The following is a 20630-nucleotide window of genomic DNA, read 5'->3' as shown; positions in this document are numbered from 1 at the left end:
ACTGCTGGGATAGGCTCCAGCCCCCGCGACACTTAAATGGACTAAGAGAATGAAGATGGATGGATGGGTGTGTGTGTAGAAGCAGACAGTTAATAGCTGCAGAAAGTTTATGACAAACAAAGCAGGAGAAAAAGAGAGTGAAAGAGAGAAATGGCTGCTACTAATAATGATGAAAGATACACAGCATCAATCCATCTCATCAACAAACACAAGACTCTGAGAGCCAGAGACTCTCTCTAACACACACACACACACACACACACACACACACACACACACACACACACACACACACACACACACACACACACACACACACACACACACACACACACACACACACACACACACACACTCTACGGCCTTGTATAAATCTGATTGGACTCACCATGATATAGTGCCTCTGCATCTCTGTCTTCTCACTGGCCAACTTCTCACACTCCAGCTTCAGACTGTACGAGGGCAAAAATCACATTCACAAATTAAATTGTTTATTTACATGCACTAAAATAAATTAGAATATTATAATTCCCACCACAGATATTGCAGAGTTCAAACACATTTTACAGCTGTATAAAGATACCACAAATATTTCATAAATGCTGTGTACAGATAGAGTCATTACTGTGAGAAATGATGTGGAATTATTCACTACACCATTAAAAACACCACCTTAAGTATACATTATAGACCTGAACAACAGGACAGCAATTATTCAAGCAATGCTTAATTTTGGTTTCAATGTGACATAGTACAACTAAATATGTGTTTGAAGACAACCCGGTTCTACTTTATAATAATAATAATAATAATAATAATAATAATAATAACGGTAAATGGCAAATGGTAAATGGACTGCATTTATATAGCACTTTTCCATCTGCATCAGACGCTCAAAGCGCTTTGCAATTATGCCTCACATTCACCCTGATGTCAGGGTAATAATAATAATAATAATAATCAGTGGTGGGCACAGTTCCGATAATCCGATAACTGATAATTCACAAAGATTATGTTTTCATTATCGGATTATCTTTTTAGATAACTTTAAAAACCATTATCGGACTAATTATCTTGCGATAAATTTTTGTCCGATAATTTTTAGACCGATAACGTGATAAATAAAGCTGAACAGCTACAAATATTTCTAAAACTTAAAAAAAGAAAATATATTCACAAGAGTTTTAGGCACAATATAAAAATAGTTTTATGTTACGATGTTAATGGTGTTCTGTGTGTGCAGCGTGATCAGAGTATCTCAATGCAGTTCTCAATGTTACTGAGATCTCGCAGCGCAGCACGTTTTACAATATAATAAAATGTGTGCACAATATAATAAAATGTGTGCACAACATCATAAAACGTGCGCACAATATACACTCAACAAAAATATAAACGCAACACTTTTGGTTTTGCTCCCATTTTGTATGAGATGAACTCAAAGATCTAAAACTTTTTCCACATACACAATATCACCATTTCTCTCAAATATTGTTCACAAACCAGTCTAAATCTGTGATAGTGAGCACTTCTCCTTTGCTGAGATAATCCATCCCACCTCACAGGTGTGCCATACCAAGATGCTGATTAGACACCATGATTAGTGCACAGGTGTGCCTTAGACTGCCCACAATAAAAGGCCACTCTGAAAGGTGCAGTTTTATCACACAGCACAATGCCACAGATGTCGCAAGATTTGAGGGAGCGTGCAATTGGCATGCTGACAGCAGGAATGTCAACCAGAGCTGTTGCTCGTGTATTGAATGTTCATGTCTCTACCATAAGCCGTCTCCAAAGTCGTTTCAGAGAATTTGGCAGTACATCCAAGCAGCCTCACAACCACAGACCACGTGTAACCACACCAGCCCAGGACCTCCACATCCAGCATGTTCACCTCCAAGATCGTCTGAGACCAGCCACTCGGCCAGCTGCTGAAACAATCGGTTTGCATAACCAAAGAATTTCTGCACAAACTGTCAGAAACCGTCTCAGGGAAGCTCATCTGCATGCTCGTCGTCCTCATCAGGGTCTAGACCTGACTCCAGTTCGTTGTCGTAACCGACTTGAGTGGGCAAATGCTCACATTCGCTGGCGTTTGGCACGTTGGAGAGGTGTTCTCTTCACGGATGATGCGAAGGAGATGTGTTGCACTGCATGAGGCAAATGGTGGTCACACCAGATACTGACTGGTATCCCCCCCAATAAAACAAAACTGCACCTCTCAGAGTGGCCTTTTATTGTGGACAGTCTAAGGCACACCTGTGCACTAATCATGGTGTCTAATCAGCATCTTGGTATGGCACACCTGTGAGGTGGGATGGATTATCTCAGCAAAGGAGAAGTGCTCACTATCACAGATTTCGACTGGTTTGTCAACAATATTTGAGGGAAATGGTGATATTGTGTATGTGGAAAAAGTTTTAGATCTTTGAGTTCATCTCATACAAAATGGGAGCAAAACCAAAAGTGTTGCATTTATATTTTTGTTGAGTATAATAAAATGAGCGCACATTCTCTCCACAATGCAAAACATTTTGCGATGACACTTCCAGGGCTCCGTAAAAATGCCTGTTTTTATAAATAAAAAATGGAATATTTTACAAAAGCACATTTACCTGTAAACACCAACACACGACACACGTCACATTAACGTGTTGGTTTATATAATGAATGACTCAACCAATCAGTGTTTAGCAGAAGAGGCACATTTTACCCAGAATCCTTTGCGATCTGTCTGTGTTTTTTACAAAAATTCAGAATTAGTGCATTATTCAACATTAAAAGATGTATGTTATATTTTAACTTTGTACAAATGACCGAATTCACATTAATGGAGTTATTCTATCCGTATTCATTTATTTATACACCAAACCATAAGTCAGCATGGCTTTATTTTCCAAGACCTCCGCCTGACCGGAGCGTTGTGATTGGGTAGAGAGCTGGGCTTTGCAGCTGTTCTCAGCTTGCTTCTGTGGTGGAAGCCATGTAGTAAATAAGAGCTTCCAGCAGGGGGCAAGATGTTCAAAGACAGAAGTGTGGGCTCATTGTTTGGGTCTGTTGTCACTTTTGATGCTACCAGAAGCGATCGCAGTGTTAAAACTCAAATTCAGTTTGTTAGTAGTTGCAAATGTACCAGAGACAATACTGGAATTTATCGGTTATCGGCTATCTGTAACTTCTGATACATTTTTGGGTGGTTTATCGTTTTATCTTTATCAAAGATAACGTTTCAGTTATCTGATTATCTGTTATCGAAGTTAATTTTTTGGTTATCTGTGCCCACCACTGATGATAATAATAATAATAATAACACATTCATTTGCATAATGCTTCACAAAACAGTTATAACAAAATAAGACAACAAAACACAGTGGATTGAAATAATAAGAAATATTACTAGATGTTAAATTGATATCCAAAAAAAAACAAATTAGCACACCCTTGATAAATATAGGCAGCCAAGAATATGTGAGTTTTGATTATTTTGTTAAACACAACTCAGTCGAACTAAACTGCGTAGACCATTCCAATACAATGGTGCCCAATAGGAAAAGCTATAAAACCCACAATTTTCTTGTCAAACTTGGAGACACACAGCAGACCAGCCCCCTGTGATCAAAGTGTACGTGTGGGCACATATGACTCAACCAACTCAGCCATTCAATATCTTATACATTAATTGTAGAATTTTAAAATCTGTTGTCGTCTGAACAGGCAGCCCATGGAGAAAAGCCTGGGATGATAGTCAAAAGAAAATACCAAAGAAGCTCTTGAGTTCATTCAAGAGAGTCTCATGATCAACGATGACAAATACAGCACTATGGTCCAACAACAACAACAGCATAGATACAGACTCCAAATCAATAGTCATTAACCATTAATCATTTACCACTTTTGTAATTGCTGATTTTGTCAACTGATGTGCCCTGAATGCCAATCCCAACTGCTAAGGTTCCAACGGATCATTTCCAGACAAATATTTCAGGAGCTGATTTGACACAACTTTCTACAGAATTTTCAACAAAATGCCAAATTGAAGACAAGCTTGTGATTTTCCAGAGTCTCTGCATCTAAGGTAGATTTGTGTGTTGACAGTTGATGAGGTTTGACTATGCACAGCACTTCAGTTTTTCCACATTTTATTATGTTACAGCCTTATTCCAAAATGAAGTAAATTAATTTTTCCTCAAAATTCTACACACAATACCTCATAATGACAATGTTAAAAGTTTTTTTTTTTTTTGGAGGGGGGGGGGGGGGGAATTGGTGAATTTATAATAAATAAAACAAACAAACAAAAAACTAAGAAATCACATGTATGTAAGTATTCACAGCCTTTGCCATGAAGCTCATAATTGAGCTCAGGTGCATCCTGTTTCCATTGATCATCCTTGAGATGCTTCTAAAATTTAATTGGAGTCCACCTGGGGTAAATTCAGTTGATTGGACATGATTTGTAAAGGCACACACCTGTTTACATATAAGGTCCCACAGTTGACAGTGCATGACAGAGCACAAACCAAGCATGAAGTCAAAGGAACTGTCTGTAGACCTCTGAGACAGGATTGTCTCAAGGCACAAATCTGAGGAAGGGTACAGAAACATTTCTGCTGATTTGAAGATCGCAATGAGCACAGTGGCCTCCATCATCTGTAAATGTAAGAAGTTGAAATCCACCAGGACTTTTCCTGGAGTTGGCTGCCCGTCTAAACTGAGTGATCGGGAGAGAAAGGCCTTAGTCAGGGAGGTGACCAAGAACCTGATGGTCACTCTGTCAGAGCTCCAGTATCCCTCTGTGAAGAGGAGAGAACCTTCCAGAAGGACAACCATCTCTGCACCAATCCACCAATCAGGCCTGTATGGTAGTGTGGCCAGACGGAATCTACTCCTTAGTAAAAGGCACATGGCAGCCCACCTGGAGTTTGCCAAAAGGCACCTGAAGGACTCTCAGACCATGAGAAACAAAATTCTCTGGTTTGATGACACAAAAATTGAACTCTTTGGCGTGAATGCCAGGCATCATGTTTGGAAGAAACCAGGCACCATCCCTACAGTGAAGCATGGTGCTGGCAGCATCATGCTGTGGGGATGTTTTTTAATGGCAGGAACTGGGAGACTAGTCAGGATTGAGGGAAAGTAGAATGCAGCAATGTACAGAGACATCCTGGATGAAAACCTGCTCCAGAGTGCTCTTGATGTCAGAGTGGGGCGACGGCTCATCTTTCAGCAGGACAATGACCCTAAGCACACAGCCAAGATATCAAAGGAGCGGATTCAGGACAACTCTGTGAATGTCCTGGAGTGGCCCAGCCAGAGCCAAGACCTGAATCTGATTGAACATCTCTGGAGAGATCTGAAAATGGCTGTGCACCGACGCTCCACATCCAACCTGATGGAGCTTAAGAGGTGCTGCAAAGAGGAATGGGCAAACCTACCCAAAGATAGGTGAGCCAAGCTTGTGGCATCATATTCAAGAAGACCTGAGGCTGTAATTGCTGCCAAAGGTGCACCAATAAAGCATTGAGCAAAGGGTGTGAATACTTATGTACATGTGATTTCTATTTTTAATTATCATTTTTAATACATTTGCAAAAATAAAAAAAAACTTTCATCATGCTGTCATTATGGGGTGTTGTGAGTAGAATTTTGGGGGAAAAAAATGAATTTACTCCATTTTGGAATAAGGTTGTAACATAACAAAATGTGGGAAACATGAAGTGCTGTGAATACTTTCCAGATGCACTGTAATACATTGAGAGTCACTGAGACTATCATGCCAATCACAACAGGATGCATGAAGTTGTGAGGTTCGTCATTTGCGCTCCAGTTTCCTGTAAGTTTTCCTTTGTATTTGAAGATTCTCTGTGAGCCAAGGCATCTGTTTATTCATGAGCAAGAACATTTGCTGAGGTGGTCTGTTCTTGCAATGACCCCAGCACTGCTGTTAACTTAAGGTCAAACCTCCTTAAAGTACCTGGGCTGATATGGTGCGTTAATGTCAGTGTCCTTTCCATAAAAGTTGAACTATTTTGTTCATGAATAAAAATTTCAAATAAAATCATCCAGTTGTCCAGGATGGGTAGCGCACAAATATCTCTGATAGTTGATCCATAGGACAAAACCAATTCAAGGATATATCCATTTTCAGGTGTAGAACCTGTCACTGATTGTGTTAGATTAGGTCATTTTATGTGTCATGAGCAGTTGGGAAAACAAGGTTACCCAATCTATTTCAACTCTAGATATTATTAGAAAAAGGTGAAGTTGTACTTATTGAGAAACAGGTCAGACTCCTTATCATAAGAGGTTTTGACAAACTGTGTTGGGAGTTGGCAATAATTTGTGTTGCATTATCAGCAGTAAACATACAGTGATCATACATCAGTACTGTGTTAATGTTTGTGTGTGGGCATTTACAACCCCTGGCAAAAATTATGGAATCACCGGCCTCAGAGGATGTTCATTCAGTTGTTTAATTTTGTAGAAAAAAAGCAGATCACAGACATGACACAAAACTAAAGTCATTTCAAATGGCAACTTTCTGGCTTTAAGAAACACTATAAGAAATCAAGAAAAAAAGATTGTGGCAGTCAGTAACGGTTACTTTTTAGACCAAGCAGAGGAAAAAAAATATGGAATCACTCAATTCTGAGGGAAAAACATTATGGAATCACCCTGTAAATTTTCATCCCCCAAATTAACACCTGCATCAAATCAGATCTGCTCATTGACATTGACCCTATGTGTCTTTTTGCAAGGAATGTTTTCACAGTTTTTGCTCTATGGCAAGATGCATTATCATCTTGAAAAATGATTTCATCATCCCCAAACATCCTTTCAATTGTCCAAAATATCAACATAAACTTGTGCATTTATTGATGATGTAATGACAGCCATCTCCCCAGTGCCTTTACCTGACATGCAGCCCCATATCATCAATGACTGTGGAAATTTACATGTTCTCTTCAGGCAGTCATCTTTATAAATCTCATTGGAAAGGCATCAAACAAAAGTTCCAGCATCATCACCTTGCCCAATGCAGATTTGAGATTCATCACTGAATATGACTTTCATCCAGTCATCCACAGTCCACAATTGCTTTTCCTTAGCCCATTGTAACCTTGTTTTTTTCTGTTTAGGTGTTAATGATCCCTTTCGTTTAGCTTTTCTGTATGTAAATCCCATTTCCTTTAGGCGGTTTCTTACAGTTCGGTCACAGACGTTGACTCCAGTTTCCTCCCATTCGTTCCTCATTTGTTTTGTTGTACATTTTTTGATTTTTGAGACATATTGCTTTAAGTTTTCTGTCTTGACGCTTTGATGTCTTCCTTGGTCTACCAGTATGTTTGCCTTTAACAACCTTCCCATGTTGTTTGTATTTGGTCCAGAGTTTAGACACAGCTGACTGTGAACAACCAACATCTTTTGCAACATTGCGTGATGATTTACTCTCTTTGAAGAGTTTGATAATCCTCTCCTTTGTTTCAATTGACATCTCTCGTGTTGGAGCCATGATTCATGTCAGTCCACTTGATGCAACAGCTCTCCAAGGTGTGTTCACTCCTTTTTAGATGCAGACTAACGAGCAGATCTGATATGAGGCAGGTGTTAGTTTTGGGGATGAAAATTTACAGGGTGATTCCATAATTTTTTCCTCAGAATTGAGTGATTCCATATTTTTTTCCTCTGCTTGGTCTAAAAAAGTAACCGTTACTGACTGACACAATCTTTTTTTCTTGATTTCTTATAGTGTTTCTTAAAGCCAGAAAGTTGCCATTTGAAATGACTTTAGTTTTGTGTCATGTCTGTGATCTGCTTTTTTTCTACAAAATTAAACAACTGAATGAACATCCTCCGAGGCCGGTGATTCCATAATTTTTGCCAGGGGTTGTATGTGTATGCTGCTCACTCAATCCACCAGACTCTTGAAATGCGGCAAAATATACAACTTTCTAAATGACACATTAACCAGAAGTGGGTTGTGTATCACTGCAAAAAACACAAATTATAATGAGACTATTAATGACCTCTGGCTATCTGAGTTACTGAAACATGAAACCTCAGTTAGCCAAAACTTCACTGAGACTGCCCAAAAATGTTCTGTGCTGGGCTGTTTAAAGTAATTAGAGGGAAAATGGTCAAAGGATGTTATAATGATCTGTGCAAATAGCATATACAGGATAAAAAGTCTTGGAAATACTTACTCACATATACACAGTCCGAACACATGGAAATAATTTGGTGAGTCTTGGATGAAATTTAGATATGAAAAATTTGACTGGAGATCTAAGACATTAGTCTCATATTTACTTAACGTTTTGACAAAATTAGCAAATATTCAAAGCAACATAAACCTGAAACCATTGTATTTGCTACATATTTGTTCTTGTTTTTAACATAATGTAATTCCGTTTTTGCTTTCAGTATTTTATATACTCTAATACTACTTACATTCATGATGTCATTACATGTGCGCGGCATCCATACTGGAATAAACAAAATATCACTGAGGTCATGACTGCTGTAGTCAATTCAAGCAAAGGCTGTGAATACTTAGGAGCATGTGATTTCTTAGTTTTTTCTATTTTTAATACATTTGCAAAAATCGAAAAAAAAAACTTTTTTCACATCGTCATTATGGGGTGCTGCATGTAGAATTTTGGAGGAAAAAAATTATTTTATCCATTTTGGAATATTGCTGAAACATAACAAAATGTGGAAAAAATGAAGTGCTGTGAATACTTTCCGGATGCACCGTACATGGAGAATGGGCTACAGGCGGCTTGGAACCAGGGAGGCAAGCATGTGAACCCCTTGCACCACCATGATGCAAATTTTATTTATGTGGTCTAGAATGGAAGATTAGCACTGCAGTTATTGTGTTGTGAATTTCAAGCTCACCATACCAAAGTATGTAAACTGCCTAAACTAACATGGAGAAGCATTGTATTGTCTGATACAAATTGGAAATCAGTTTTAAAGTAACAATTATATCAATATATGGACCCTTCCAGAACCACAGGAATCCCTGGGAAGATCTAAAGCACCCCATTTTCGTGATGTTATCACAAAGCCATAGATTAATTTAGTTTTTGCAATGTCATCACAAACTGCCATGAGACTGGGTTGAAATGTACCATGAACTGGTCAATGGCCTGATTTTAACTATGTGAATAGGTTGAGATAAGCTGTTGTGCTGCCAACACAGTCTCATGGCAGTTTGTGGTGGCATTATAAAAAGGACATCAATCTATGGGTTCGTAACAGGGAAATGAAAACGGGGTGCTTTTCGTGACAGGGCACGAAATGTGGGGTGACGGGTGGGCGGTATGGGGGGTTGTGGTTAGGTTTAGGGGAGGGAGGGGACACACTTATGCTATGTTTATGGCTAGAGTTAAGAGAACGGGGAGGATTATAAATAGCAAAATTGCTGTGTGGGCTGCCAGAAGAGGAGGTACTGCTGGCCCACCACCAGAGGGCGCCCTGCCTGAAGTGCGGGCTTCAGGCACGAGAGGGCGCAGTCGCCTCACAGGAGCAGCCAGGGTGATAGCTGTCACGCATCACCTGCAACAGCTGTTACCCATCATCTGATCAGCAGGGGAATATCAGCAGGACGACGCCTCCACCTCTTTGCCGAGATATCGTTCTACCTGGAAGGTAACGTGCTCAGCTGACTGGATAACAGTGATCTTTTGTGACTTTTGGGAGTTGTTTAGCTGACTCCTTTTCCAACGAGTGGTGGAGGTAGTTTTCCTGCCGTGCGGATTCCTGGGTGCAGACGCACCCACATTTAATTGTTCTTTTGTTCCTCACCAGCAGTACCAGGTCCGACACGCGAAGGCAGTGGCCACTTGGGAGTTCGGGACTTGGCGGCTCCAGTATTCCCGGGGTCTGGTGGCGGAGGAAATCGTGTGGTTCCGGTTCTGCTTTGGACAGACGTCTCCTATCTTCGAGCCTGCCCACACGACACCTTTTGTGATTTGGCTTTGTCTATTGTTGTAATCTGATTGTATTTGTTGTGCCCATTCACAACAGTAAAGTGTTGTTATTTGACCTCATCCATTGTCCGTTCATTTGCGCCCCCTGTTGTGGGTCCGTGTACCTACACTTTCCCAACAGGCTATCTCGGCCAACGTCATGGACCCCGAGGGGCGTCGACCGGCCATTGAATGGCCAATGGAAGAGCAAGGCGCACAGGCGTCTGCAGGAGGAATGATCGGTGAGTTGCAGCGAATCCTCACCGCTTTTACGGCTCGGCTGGATCTGATGACCGAGCAAAACGTCCTCCTTAACCGCAGGGTGGAGGCTCTCGCCGAGTAGGTGGAAGCGCGCCCTCAGGGCGCTGCTGCGGCTCTCCCTCCTGTCGATCCTGTGCGCAATAGTGACGTTCCACAGGTCGTTCAACGACCCCTCCCACCTTCCCCTGAAGCATACATAAGCCCTCCAGAACCGTACGGGGGTTGTGTGGAGACATGCGCAGACTTTCTTATGCAGTGTTCGCTCGTCTTCGCACAACGTCCCGTCATGTACGCGACTGATGCTAGTAAGATAGCTTATGTGATTAATCTGCTTCGCGGCAAGGCACGCGCTTGGGCTACAGCGCTCTGGGAGCAAAATTCACGGCTCCTTCTGACATATGATGGGTTTGTGAGGGAGTTCAGAACAGTGTTCGATCACCCAAATAGAGGAGAGACCGCTTCAGCCGTGCTGCTGTCAATGAGACAGGGGCGCCGGAGCGCAGCTGCTTATGCAGTCGACTTCCGCATCCGGCTGGAATAGCACTGCCCTCCGCGCCGCCTTCGTAAACGGACTATCGTTGGTCCTGAAGGAGCACCTGGTGGCTAAGGACGAACCGCGGGATTTGGACGGGCTTATTGATCTCGTTATACGATTAGACAATCGGTTAGAGGAACGCCGTCGGGAGCGAGGCGAAGGACGTGACCGGATACGCGCCGCCCCTCTCCCTTCCGGGTTCGAAAAGGGGCCGCCCTCCCCACGCTCCACAGCCGCAGCGCTTTGTGGGGCAACAGCTCCCCCTGTTGACGTTGTTAGGGAAACGCACAGGGCCAAAATGGGGAGGCTGATCCGTGGAGAGTGTTTTCTCTGCAGCTCAACAGAGCACACACAGAGAGACTGCCCCAAACGGCCAAGACGTCAACACTCGCCCTTAGAGACTGGGCTAAGGGGGGGTCAAGACATTCAAGTGAGTCACACACAAATTGCCACACGACTCCCAGTCACAATCCTGAGCGGGGATTTAACCCTTCAAGCCTGAGCACTGGTGGACACGGGGTCAGAAGGGAATCTGCTAGACAGCGGATGGGCAAAGGAGGTAGGGCTCCCTCTGGTGGCGCTTCCTTCGCCATTGCAGGTGCGGGCACTAGATGGCACCCTCCTCCCTTTACTCACACACAAGACACAACCAGTAACTCTGGTGGTGTCTGGAAACCATCGGGAGGAGATTGAGTTTTTTGTAACTCCTTCTACCTCCCGCGTGATTTTGGGCATCCCATGGATGTTAAAGCACAATCCCCGGATCGATTGGCCGTCTGGGGTGGTGGTTCAGTGGAGCGAAACCTGCCATCGGGTGTGTTTAGGATCCTCGGTTCCTCCCGGTTCCCAGGCTAAGGAGGAGGTCAAAGTCCCTCCCAATCTGACGGCAGTGCCGGTTGAGTACCAGCAAGGATCTGGCACTCACCCTTCCCCCGCACCGTCCGTACGATTGTGCCATTGATTTGGTTCCAGGCGCTGAGTTCCCGTCCAGCAGGCTGTACAACCTCTCACGACCTGAGCGCGAATCAATGGAGACCTACATCCGGGACTCATTAGCTGCCGGGCTGATCCGGAACTCCACCTCCCCGATGGGGGCAGGTTTCTTTTTTGTGGGCAAGAAAGATGGCGGACTTCGTCCATGTATTGATTACAGGGGGCTGAATGAGATTACGGTTCGCAACCGATACCCGTTGCCATTATTAGATTCCGTGTTCACCCCCCTGCATGGAGCCAAAATCTTTACTAAGCTGGATCTTAGAAATGCGTATCACCTGGTTCGGATCCGGAAGGGAGACGAATGGAAGACGGCATTCAACACCCCATTAGGTCACTTTGAGTACCTGGTCATGCCGTTCGGCCTCACAAACGCCCCCGCGACGTTCCAAGCATCAGTTAATGATGTCTTGCGGGATTTCCTGCACCGATTCGTCTTCGTATATCTAGACGATATACTCATCTTTTCTCCGGATCCTGAGACTCATGTCTGGCATGTACGTCAGGTCCTGCAGCGGTTGTTGGAGAACCGGCTGTTTGTGAAGGGCGAGAAGTGTGAGTTTCACCGCACATCTTTGTCCTTCCTGGGGTTTATCATCTCCCCCAACTCCGTCGCTCCTGATCCGGCCAAGGTTGCGGCGGTGAGAGACTGGCCCCAACCCACTAGCCGTAGGAAGCTGCAACAGTTCCTCGGCTTTGCAAATTTCTACAGGAGGTTCATTAAGGGCTACAGTCAGGTAGTTAGCCCCCTGACAACCCTGACCTCACCAAAAGTCCCCTTCACCTGGTCGGATCGTTGCAATGCCGCGTTCAAGGAGTTGAAACGGCGCTTCTCGTCTGCACCTGTTCTGGTGCAGCCCGATCCTAGTCGCCAGTTAGTGGTTGAAGTGGACGCCTCGGACTCAGGGATAGGAGCTGTGCTTTCCCAGAGCAGGAAGACCGATAAGGTCCTTCACCCGTGTGCCTATTTTTCCCGCAGGTTGACCCCGGCCCAACGGAACTATGACGTCGGCAATCGAGAACTCCTTGCGGTGAAAGAGGCTCTTGAAGAGTGGAGACATCTGTTGGAGGGAACGTCCGTGCCATTCACGGTTTTCACTGACCACCGGAACCTGGAGTATATCAGGACCGCCAAGCGGCTGAACCCCAGGCAAGCCCGCTGGTCACTGTTCTTCGGCCGTTTTGACTTCCGGATCACCTACCATCCCGGGACCAAAAACCAGAGATCGGATGCCTTGTCCCGGGTACATGAAGATGAAGTCAAAGCGGAGTTGTCGGATCCACCGGAACCCATCATCCCGGAGTCCACTATCGTGGCCACCCTCACCTGGGACGTAGAGAGAACCGTCCGGGAGGCCCTGGCACGAAGCCCGGACCCCGGAACTGGGCCGAAGAACAAACTATATGTCCCACCAGAAGCTAGGGCTGCAGTCCTGGACTTCTGTCACGGCTCCAAGCTCTCCTGTCATCCAGGGGTGCGAAGAACCGTGGCAGTTGTCCGGCAGCGCTTCTGGTGGGCATCCCTAGAGGCTGACATCCGCGATTATATCCAGGCCTGCACCACCTGCGCCAGGGGCAAGGCTGACCATCGCAGGGCATCAGGACTACTCCAGCCGCTGCCCGTGCCTCATCGCCCCTCGTCCCACATCGGCCTGGATTTTGTCACGGGCCTCCCGCCGTCCCAGGGTAACACTACCATCCTCACGATAGTGGACCGATTCTCCAAGGCGGCCCACTTCGTGGCCCTCCCGAAGCTCCCAACAGCCCAGGAGACAGCGGACCTCCTGGTCCACCACGTCGTCCGGCTGCATGGGATTCCAACAGACATCGTCTCCGATCGCGGTCCCCAGTTCTCCTCGCAAGTCTGGAGGAGCTTCTGCCGGGAACTGGGGGCCACGGTGAGTCTCTCGTCCGGGTACCACCCTCAGACCAACGGGCAAGCAGAACGGGTAAACCAGGAGGTGGAACAGGCTTTGCGCTGCGTGACTGCCGCGCACCCGGCGGCCTGGAGTACCCATTTGGCCTGGATCGAGTATGCTCATAACAGCCAGGTGTCTTCAGCCACCGGCCTCTCCCCTTTTGAGGTATGTCTGGGGTATCAGCCCCCGTTGTTTCCGGTGGTTGAGGGAGAGGTCGGTGTGCCCTCGGTCCAGGCCCACCTACGGAAGTGCCGTCGGGTGTGGCGTGCCGCCCGTTCTGCTTTGCTAAAGGCCCGGACGAGGGCAAAAGCCCATGCAGACCGTCTGCGGGCCCCGGCCCCTGCGTATCGGCCAGGGCAGGAGGTGTGGTTATCCACAAAGGACATTCCCCTCAAGGTGGACTCCCCCAAGCTACAGGACCGTTACATCGGCCCAACATAATTATTGTATGGCCTTGCCTTACAATATAAAGCGCCTTGGGGCAACTGTTTGTTGTGATTTGGCGCTATATAAAAAAATTGATTGATTGATTGATTGATTTAAGATCCTTAAGGTCATCAGTCCAGCCGCGGTGAGGCTTCAGCTTCCGGCCTCACTGCGGATCCATCCTGTGTTTCATGTGTCCCGAATAAAACCACATCACACCTCACCCCTCTGTACTCCGGGTCCGGCACCGCCTCCTGCCCGGATCATCGATGGCGAGCCGGCTTGGACTGTACGCCGGCTTTTGGATGTCCGTAGGATGGGCCGGGGCTTCCAGTATTTGGTGGACTGGGAGGGGTACAGCCCCGAAGAACGCTCCTGGGTGAAGAGGAGCTTCATCCTGGACCCGGCCCTCCTGGCCGATTTCTACCGCCGCCACCCGGACAAGCTTGGTCAGGCGCCAGGAGGCGCCCGTTGAGGGGGGGGTCCTGTTGTGTGGGCCGCCAGAAGAGGAGGTACTGCTGGCCCACCACCAGAGGGCGCCCTGCCTGAAGTGCGGGCTTCAGGCACGAGAGGGCGCAGTCGCCTCACAGGAGCAGCCAGGGTGACAGCTGTCACGCATCACCTGCAACAGCTGTTACCCATCATCTGATCAGCAGGGGAATATCAGCAGGACGACGCCTCCACCTCTTTGCCGAGATATCGTTCTACCTGGAAGGTAACGTGCTCAGCTGACTGGTTAACAGTGATCTTTTGTGACTTTTGGGAGTTGTTTAGCTGACTCCTTTTCCAACGAGTGGTGGAGGTAGTTTTCCTGCCGTGCGGATTCCTGGGTGCAGACGCACCCACATTTAATTGTTCTTTTGTTCCTCGCCAGCAGTACCAGGTCCGACACGCGAAGGCAGTGGCCACCTGGGAGTTCGGGACTTGGTGGCTCCAGTATTCCCGGGGTCTGGTGGCGGAGGAAATCGTGTGGTTCCGGTTCTGCTTTGGACAGACGTCTCCTATCTTCGAGCCTGCCCACACGACACCTTTTGTGATTTGGCTTTGTCTATTGTTGTAATCTGATTGTATTTGTTGTGCCCATTCACAACAGTAAAGTGTTGTTATTTGACCTCATCCATTGTCCGTTCATTTGCGCCCCCTGTTGTGGGTCCGTGTACCTACACTTTCCCAACAAAAATAGAAAAGAAAAAAAAAAACCTGTGTCACGAAAATGGGGTGCTTTTTGTGAGGTGAGGCTGTGGGCTGCTGCTTCCACATCTTTAAAGTCTCTTAAAATTCAAAGGTCAGTGTGAAGCCCAGTGGTGAACAAAGACAAGCAAAGACAGCACCAACATGCTGCAGCACAGTAGCAAAAATGTGAAAAAGATCCCTGGTCTTTTATGAAATATGTGAAATGAAAATGAAATTTGGCCTACTGTATTTTATAATGGAAAATGAACATGTATATTAAACAAAGAATTTTATTGCATCTGCATCATATTACACCCAGTGGAATGGTTCCATCATTAAAACATACCATCTATGAATCATGTAGCCCATGTATCTAGATACATATCAGATCCTTTTACAAGGATGAGATGCACTTCCATACTACCTAGGTGGAGAGCACAGCCACATTCTAGTAATAAATTCACAATTACATGAAGGAAGCACACTTGTAACATTCATTTTTATCCTATAAATGACTAAAACTATCCTCACCTGTTTTTACGATAGTTTATATTACATAGTGGGACAGAAATTTATCAAATCAGATAATGCAGCATTGCTACCTAATATGACAGCTGCTCTCATTTTGGTAATTTCTGCACCTGCAGCAAGAATGAAAACAATATAATAATCAGGGGTGCACTGATGCAATATTCTGGATCAGTATCGATAGATTATCAAAGTATCTCCAGACAAGTAAATTTATTAACAGATTACTTGAAATATGCATCAGATTGGTAGTGGTGGATACTGAAGGTTCCAGTATCGGTATCATATCATACCTGAAAAAGTGGTATTGTACCATCATTAGTAATAACATCTAACACTGTGTAACACACAGGCCAGGCACGTACGCACGCACGCATGCATGCAGGCAGCCAGAGGAATTAACCTTGAGCTTGCACCAGGGTGCTGGCAACTCAGGTAACCTTTGCAGTCGCCTTCATCTCTTGTCAGGGAATTATTACAGCTTTACGCTGGTGTGGTGTGAAGAGAAAGTACATATGTAATCCTTACAGGCGTAAAGTATACATTGTGTGTACCTGTGATACTGTGCCTGGAGGAACTGAAATTCCTCCTTTATACGGTCCAGAGTTTCCAGGACTGTGAACTTGAAAGACTGGCCTGGCTGCAAGGGGACCTGCACAGGAGAGAGAAAGAAATAGAAAATGAATAAGAGCTGTTGAAGAGTGCACGTCATGCACAATCTGCGTGCATGAGTATATGGATATGCATGTGTCTGTGCGCACTTCAAGTGTCTGCTCGTATGTGCAAGCATGTATGTGCGTCGGAGAACAAGGAGAGGAAAAAGCTAAGATGAAAGTGAGAGGGAAGGTCACTTCCCCTTCCCACACATCATAAAGCCGTGTCCTCTCTCTCTCTCTGTTCTCCTCCTCCTCTAATGACTCTGCCTCCTTCCCTCCACTGGCTCCATCCTTTCTTTCTCTCCTCTCTCTCTGCTTCTCTCTCACATTAGCATCCTCTCCATTCTGACAGGGTGCTAATGTATTCCAGCCTACAAAGAGCTGCAAAGGGAGAAAACATCAAATGAATAACTTATAGGGAATCACGGTAGCGTCTCTCACCTGCTAAAAGCTAAAGAAGGCCCAACAAAACAAGCACCTCCCAGGAGTCCTCCTCACCACCACCTCCTCCACCAGACCTCCATGTCTGTCTAAAGCACTATCGACAGCCGCCCTCCTCCTCCTCTACACGCTGTGTGAAGTTGGAGAAAGACACTGAGGATGTTTTTTTTGACGCTGCAGTTGTTGATATTTGGGGATGAGGGAATTCTGGAGTAAGCAGATGCAGCTATTTTTCTTCTCTCCACATGCTGGTTTTGAAGTTGTGATTTCCCATAAAAATGTAATTAATGATCCACAAAATTTTTATGTAAGAACAGTAAGTCTCTTTGGCTGCTCCCTTGTTTTCACTTGAGGTTCATCTGCATGTTGATTTGGCACAAGTTTTACACTGGATGCCCTTCCTGATGTAGCTCCATATCACATGTCAAATGGGCAGGGGTGGGTTTTGAACAGGAACCTTTCGTATAAAATTTTTATTTTTATGTACGAATATGCAGCCTATTTTTATAAGCAGACTGCCAGGTGTTTAAGCTGCTTCTGACTTAAAGACTTAAAACTAAAGAGCTACTTTTGTATAAATCAAGCAGCTGTAGCCACCGGACCTAGCCTCTGAACGGTAATGAAACTGAAAAACAAGCTCATTTTACGTTACATGTAACTTCAAAACCACACATTTTTGAGAGACAGCTACAATCATTCAAGCTAAATCCTTTTTGTAGGGTTGTGCGGACACGGCACTGTTCTGTTTGAGCATAGCCACTGTTAAAGAAAATCTCAAAACAACAGTTTACTTTTCTGATGTAGTGCAGCAGCAGGTGGCAGGTAGGTCTATGCGATATTATAAAAACAAAACAATGTTGCTTTTTTGATTGATCTCATGCATGAAAGTTCAGATTTTAAGCAGTTTGTCCTCATTATATTGCCCTTTTGATTTAGAGCCATGCAACATTCAGAAATTTACAGTATTCACAGCACTTCATTTTCCCCACAGTTTATGTTACAGCTTTAATTCAGAATGGATTTTTTTCCCTCAAAATTCTACACACAATACCCTATAATGACAATGAAAGAAGTTTATTTGAGTTTTTTTTTGCAAATTTATTAAAAATTAAAACTAAGAAATCACAAGTAGTATTCACCAACCAAATATTCACAACTTTTGCCATGAAGCTCAAAATTGAGCTCAGGTGCATCCTGTTTCCACTGATCATCCTTGAGATATTTCTACAGCTTAACTGGAGTCCACCTGGGGTAAATTTAGTTGATTGGGCATGAATTGGAATGGCATACACCTGTCTGCATATAAGGTCTCACAGTTAACAGTGCATGTCAGAGCACAAACCCCAAGCATGACGTCAAAAGAATTGTCTGTAGACCTCCAAAACAGGATTGTCTCGAGGCACAAATCTGGTTTAAGGGTGCAGAAACATTTCTGCTGCTTTGAAGGTCCCAATGAGCACAGTGGGCTTCATCATTTCTAAATGGAAGAAGTTCAGATGTATCAGGACTCTTCCTAGAGATGGCCGCCTGTCTAAACTGAGCGATCAGGGGAGAAGGGCCTTATGGAGGTGACCAAGAACCTGATGGTCACACTCTTTCAGAGCTCTAGCATTCCTCTGTGGAGAGAGGAGAACCTTCCAGAAGGACAACCATCTCTGCAGCAATCCACCACTCAGGCTTGTATAGTAGAGTGGCCAGACGGAAGCTACTTCTTAGTAAAAGGCACATGGCAATGGCCTGGAGGATTCTCAGACCAGGAGAAACAAAATTCTCTGATCTGATGAGTGAATGCCGGGCGTCACGTTTACAGGAAACCAGGCACCATCCCTACAGTGAAGCATGGTGGTGGCATCATGCTGCGGGGATTTTTTTCAACGGCAGGAACTGGGAGACTAGTTAGGGTTGGGGAAAAAAAGATGAACGCAGCAATATACAGAGACATGCTCAATGAAAACCTGCTCCAGAACACTTTTGACCTCAGACTGGGGCAATGGTTCATCTTTCATCATTTCTTTGAACACCTCTGGGGAGATCTGAAAATATCTGTGCATCAACGCACTCCATCCAACCTGATGGAGCTTGAGAGGTGCTGCATAGAGGAATGGGGAAAACTGGCCAAAGATATGTGCACCAAGCTTGTGGCATCATATTCCAGAAGACTTGAGGCTGTAATCGTTGCCAAAGGTACATCAACAAAGTATTGCGCAAAAGGTGTGAATACTTATGCACAGGTCATTTCTTAGTTTATTTTTTAATAAATTAGCAAAAAAAATTTTTTTTTTTCATATTGTCATTATGGGGTGTTGTGAGTAGAATTTTAAGGGAAAAAAATAATGTACTCTATTTTGGAAAAAGGCTGTAACATAAAATGTGGAACAAGTGAAGCACTCTGAATACTTTCCGGATGCACAGAATCACAATACTTGGGTTAAAATTTAATATGTATTGTGATTCTTAAGAAATACAATTCTACCTGTATTGGAGTTTGGTATTACAATATATTGTGATTTTTGTTTAATTCTCGTAAACACTTGACCCAGGGAAAAAGTTAAACAATACACTTCAATAGTCTGTACATCATAAATCATATTTATAAAAACAATGTTCATCACATTTTAATAAATAAATAGTTATAAATAGTTTGCATTATGGTTGGCTGCTGCCCACTTAATTGATCTCCTTAAATGGTATATCATGTCTGCTACAGCGCATCAGGAAGGCAAACTCTTCTTGTTATCTTCATTTAATTTTCTTCAGTTCTCATTGGAAAAACTGGACAGCGGGTTAAGCGCTGTCTCTGGGTCTGCAGTGCATCAGACCGGGACACTTATATGCAGTGCACCTAGCCCAGCCCATGTGAGAAATGCATTTCAACTGTTTCAAACACAAATAAAAACTTGCCAACCTCTTTAGTTTTTGCACTCTGTGATTGCTTTGCATTTTGTATCACCAGTTATCTATCTTCATGATGAAGTGATATAGAGGAGGATTTTCTTAAAAAGAAGACCTGAAAGTTTAGCTACAAATTGCCAGAAGATACATCTGAGATGCAAGCCTAGATTTAACCTGGTTTGGTGAAAGAATATCTTTCTCCGCTCTACTCCACCATGAAGCTAAGAGTGGTGGTACAAAATGCTAAATTTTCACTGTGCACAATTTCTCCAGTCACAGCCACAGAAGCCTATAATTTCAATTTCAATTTATTTTCATTTATATAGCGCCAAATCACAACAAAGTTGCCTCAACGCGCTTGACACAAGTAAAGTCTAACCTTACCAATGCCCAGAGAAAGCACACAGGTGACAATGGTAAGGAAAAAACTCCCTCTGATGATTTGAGGAAGAAACCTCAAGCAGACCAGACTCAAAGAGGTGACCCTCTGCTTGGGCCATGATACCGACACAATTTACAAAACAATTTATAAAACGAATATACAGGAAATGTTGCCGGTGCACGGGACAGGAGGGTCTCCAGCACAAATACCACACCCATCTGTGGATGGAGCTGCACCTCAAACAGAAAGAAAAAAAACAGAATCAAGCATCAGAAACACAAGAAATACAGTATAATTTGTCAGCATTAAACAACAAGAAAAACAGAAGAAATACTCAGGTGATCGCCAGCCACTACCCCTAAGCTTCACTAAAAGACACAGAATTTAGATAAAGTTGAGGCTGCGGCACATTCCGTTTACTAATAAAATGAATTTAAAAAAGTAAAA

At 44.3% G+C, this 20630-nt stretch overlaps 1 protein-coding gene across 2 annotated transcripts in view; it reads right to left on the bottom strand.

Moving 5' to 3' along the window:
- The window catches only part of tle2b (TLE family member 2, transcriptional corepressor b), a 270457-nt gene that overhangs the window by 195209 nt on the left and 54618 nt on the right, over positions 1 to 20630 (bottom strand). For both annotated transcript variants that reach the window (XM_034179780.1, XM_034179781.1), the window contains exons 2-3: positions 16367 to 16464; positions 389 to 452 (exon numbers count right to left, since the gene is read on the bottom strand). In XM_034179780.1, coding sequence (XP_034035671.1) covers positions 389 to 452; positions 16367 to 16464 — 162 coding nt within the window. The remainder of the gene's footprint in view (positions 1 to 388; positions 453 to 16366; positions 16465 to 20630) is intronic.

This window comes from Thalassophryne amazonica, chromosome 10 (assembly GCF_902500255.1).
Source record: "Thalassophryne amazonica chromosome 10, fThaAma1.1, whole genome shotgun sequence".
In the NCBI taxonomy this organism is placed as follows: domain Eukaryota; kingdom Metazoa; phylum Chordata; class Actinopteri; order Batrachoidiformes; family Batrachoididae; genus Thalassophryne; species Thalassophryne amazonica.
This window is presented reverse-complemented; position numbering and strand designations above follow the sequence as displayed.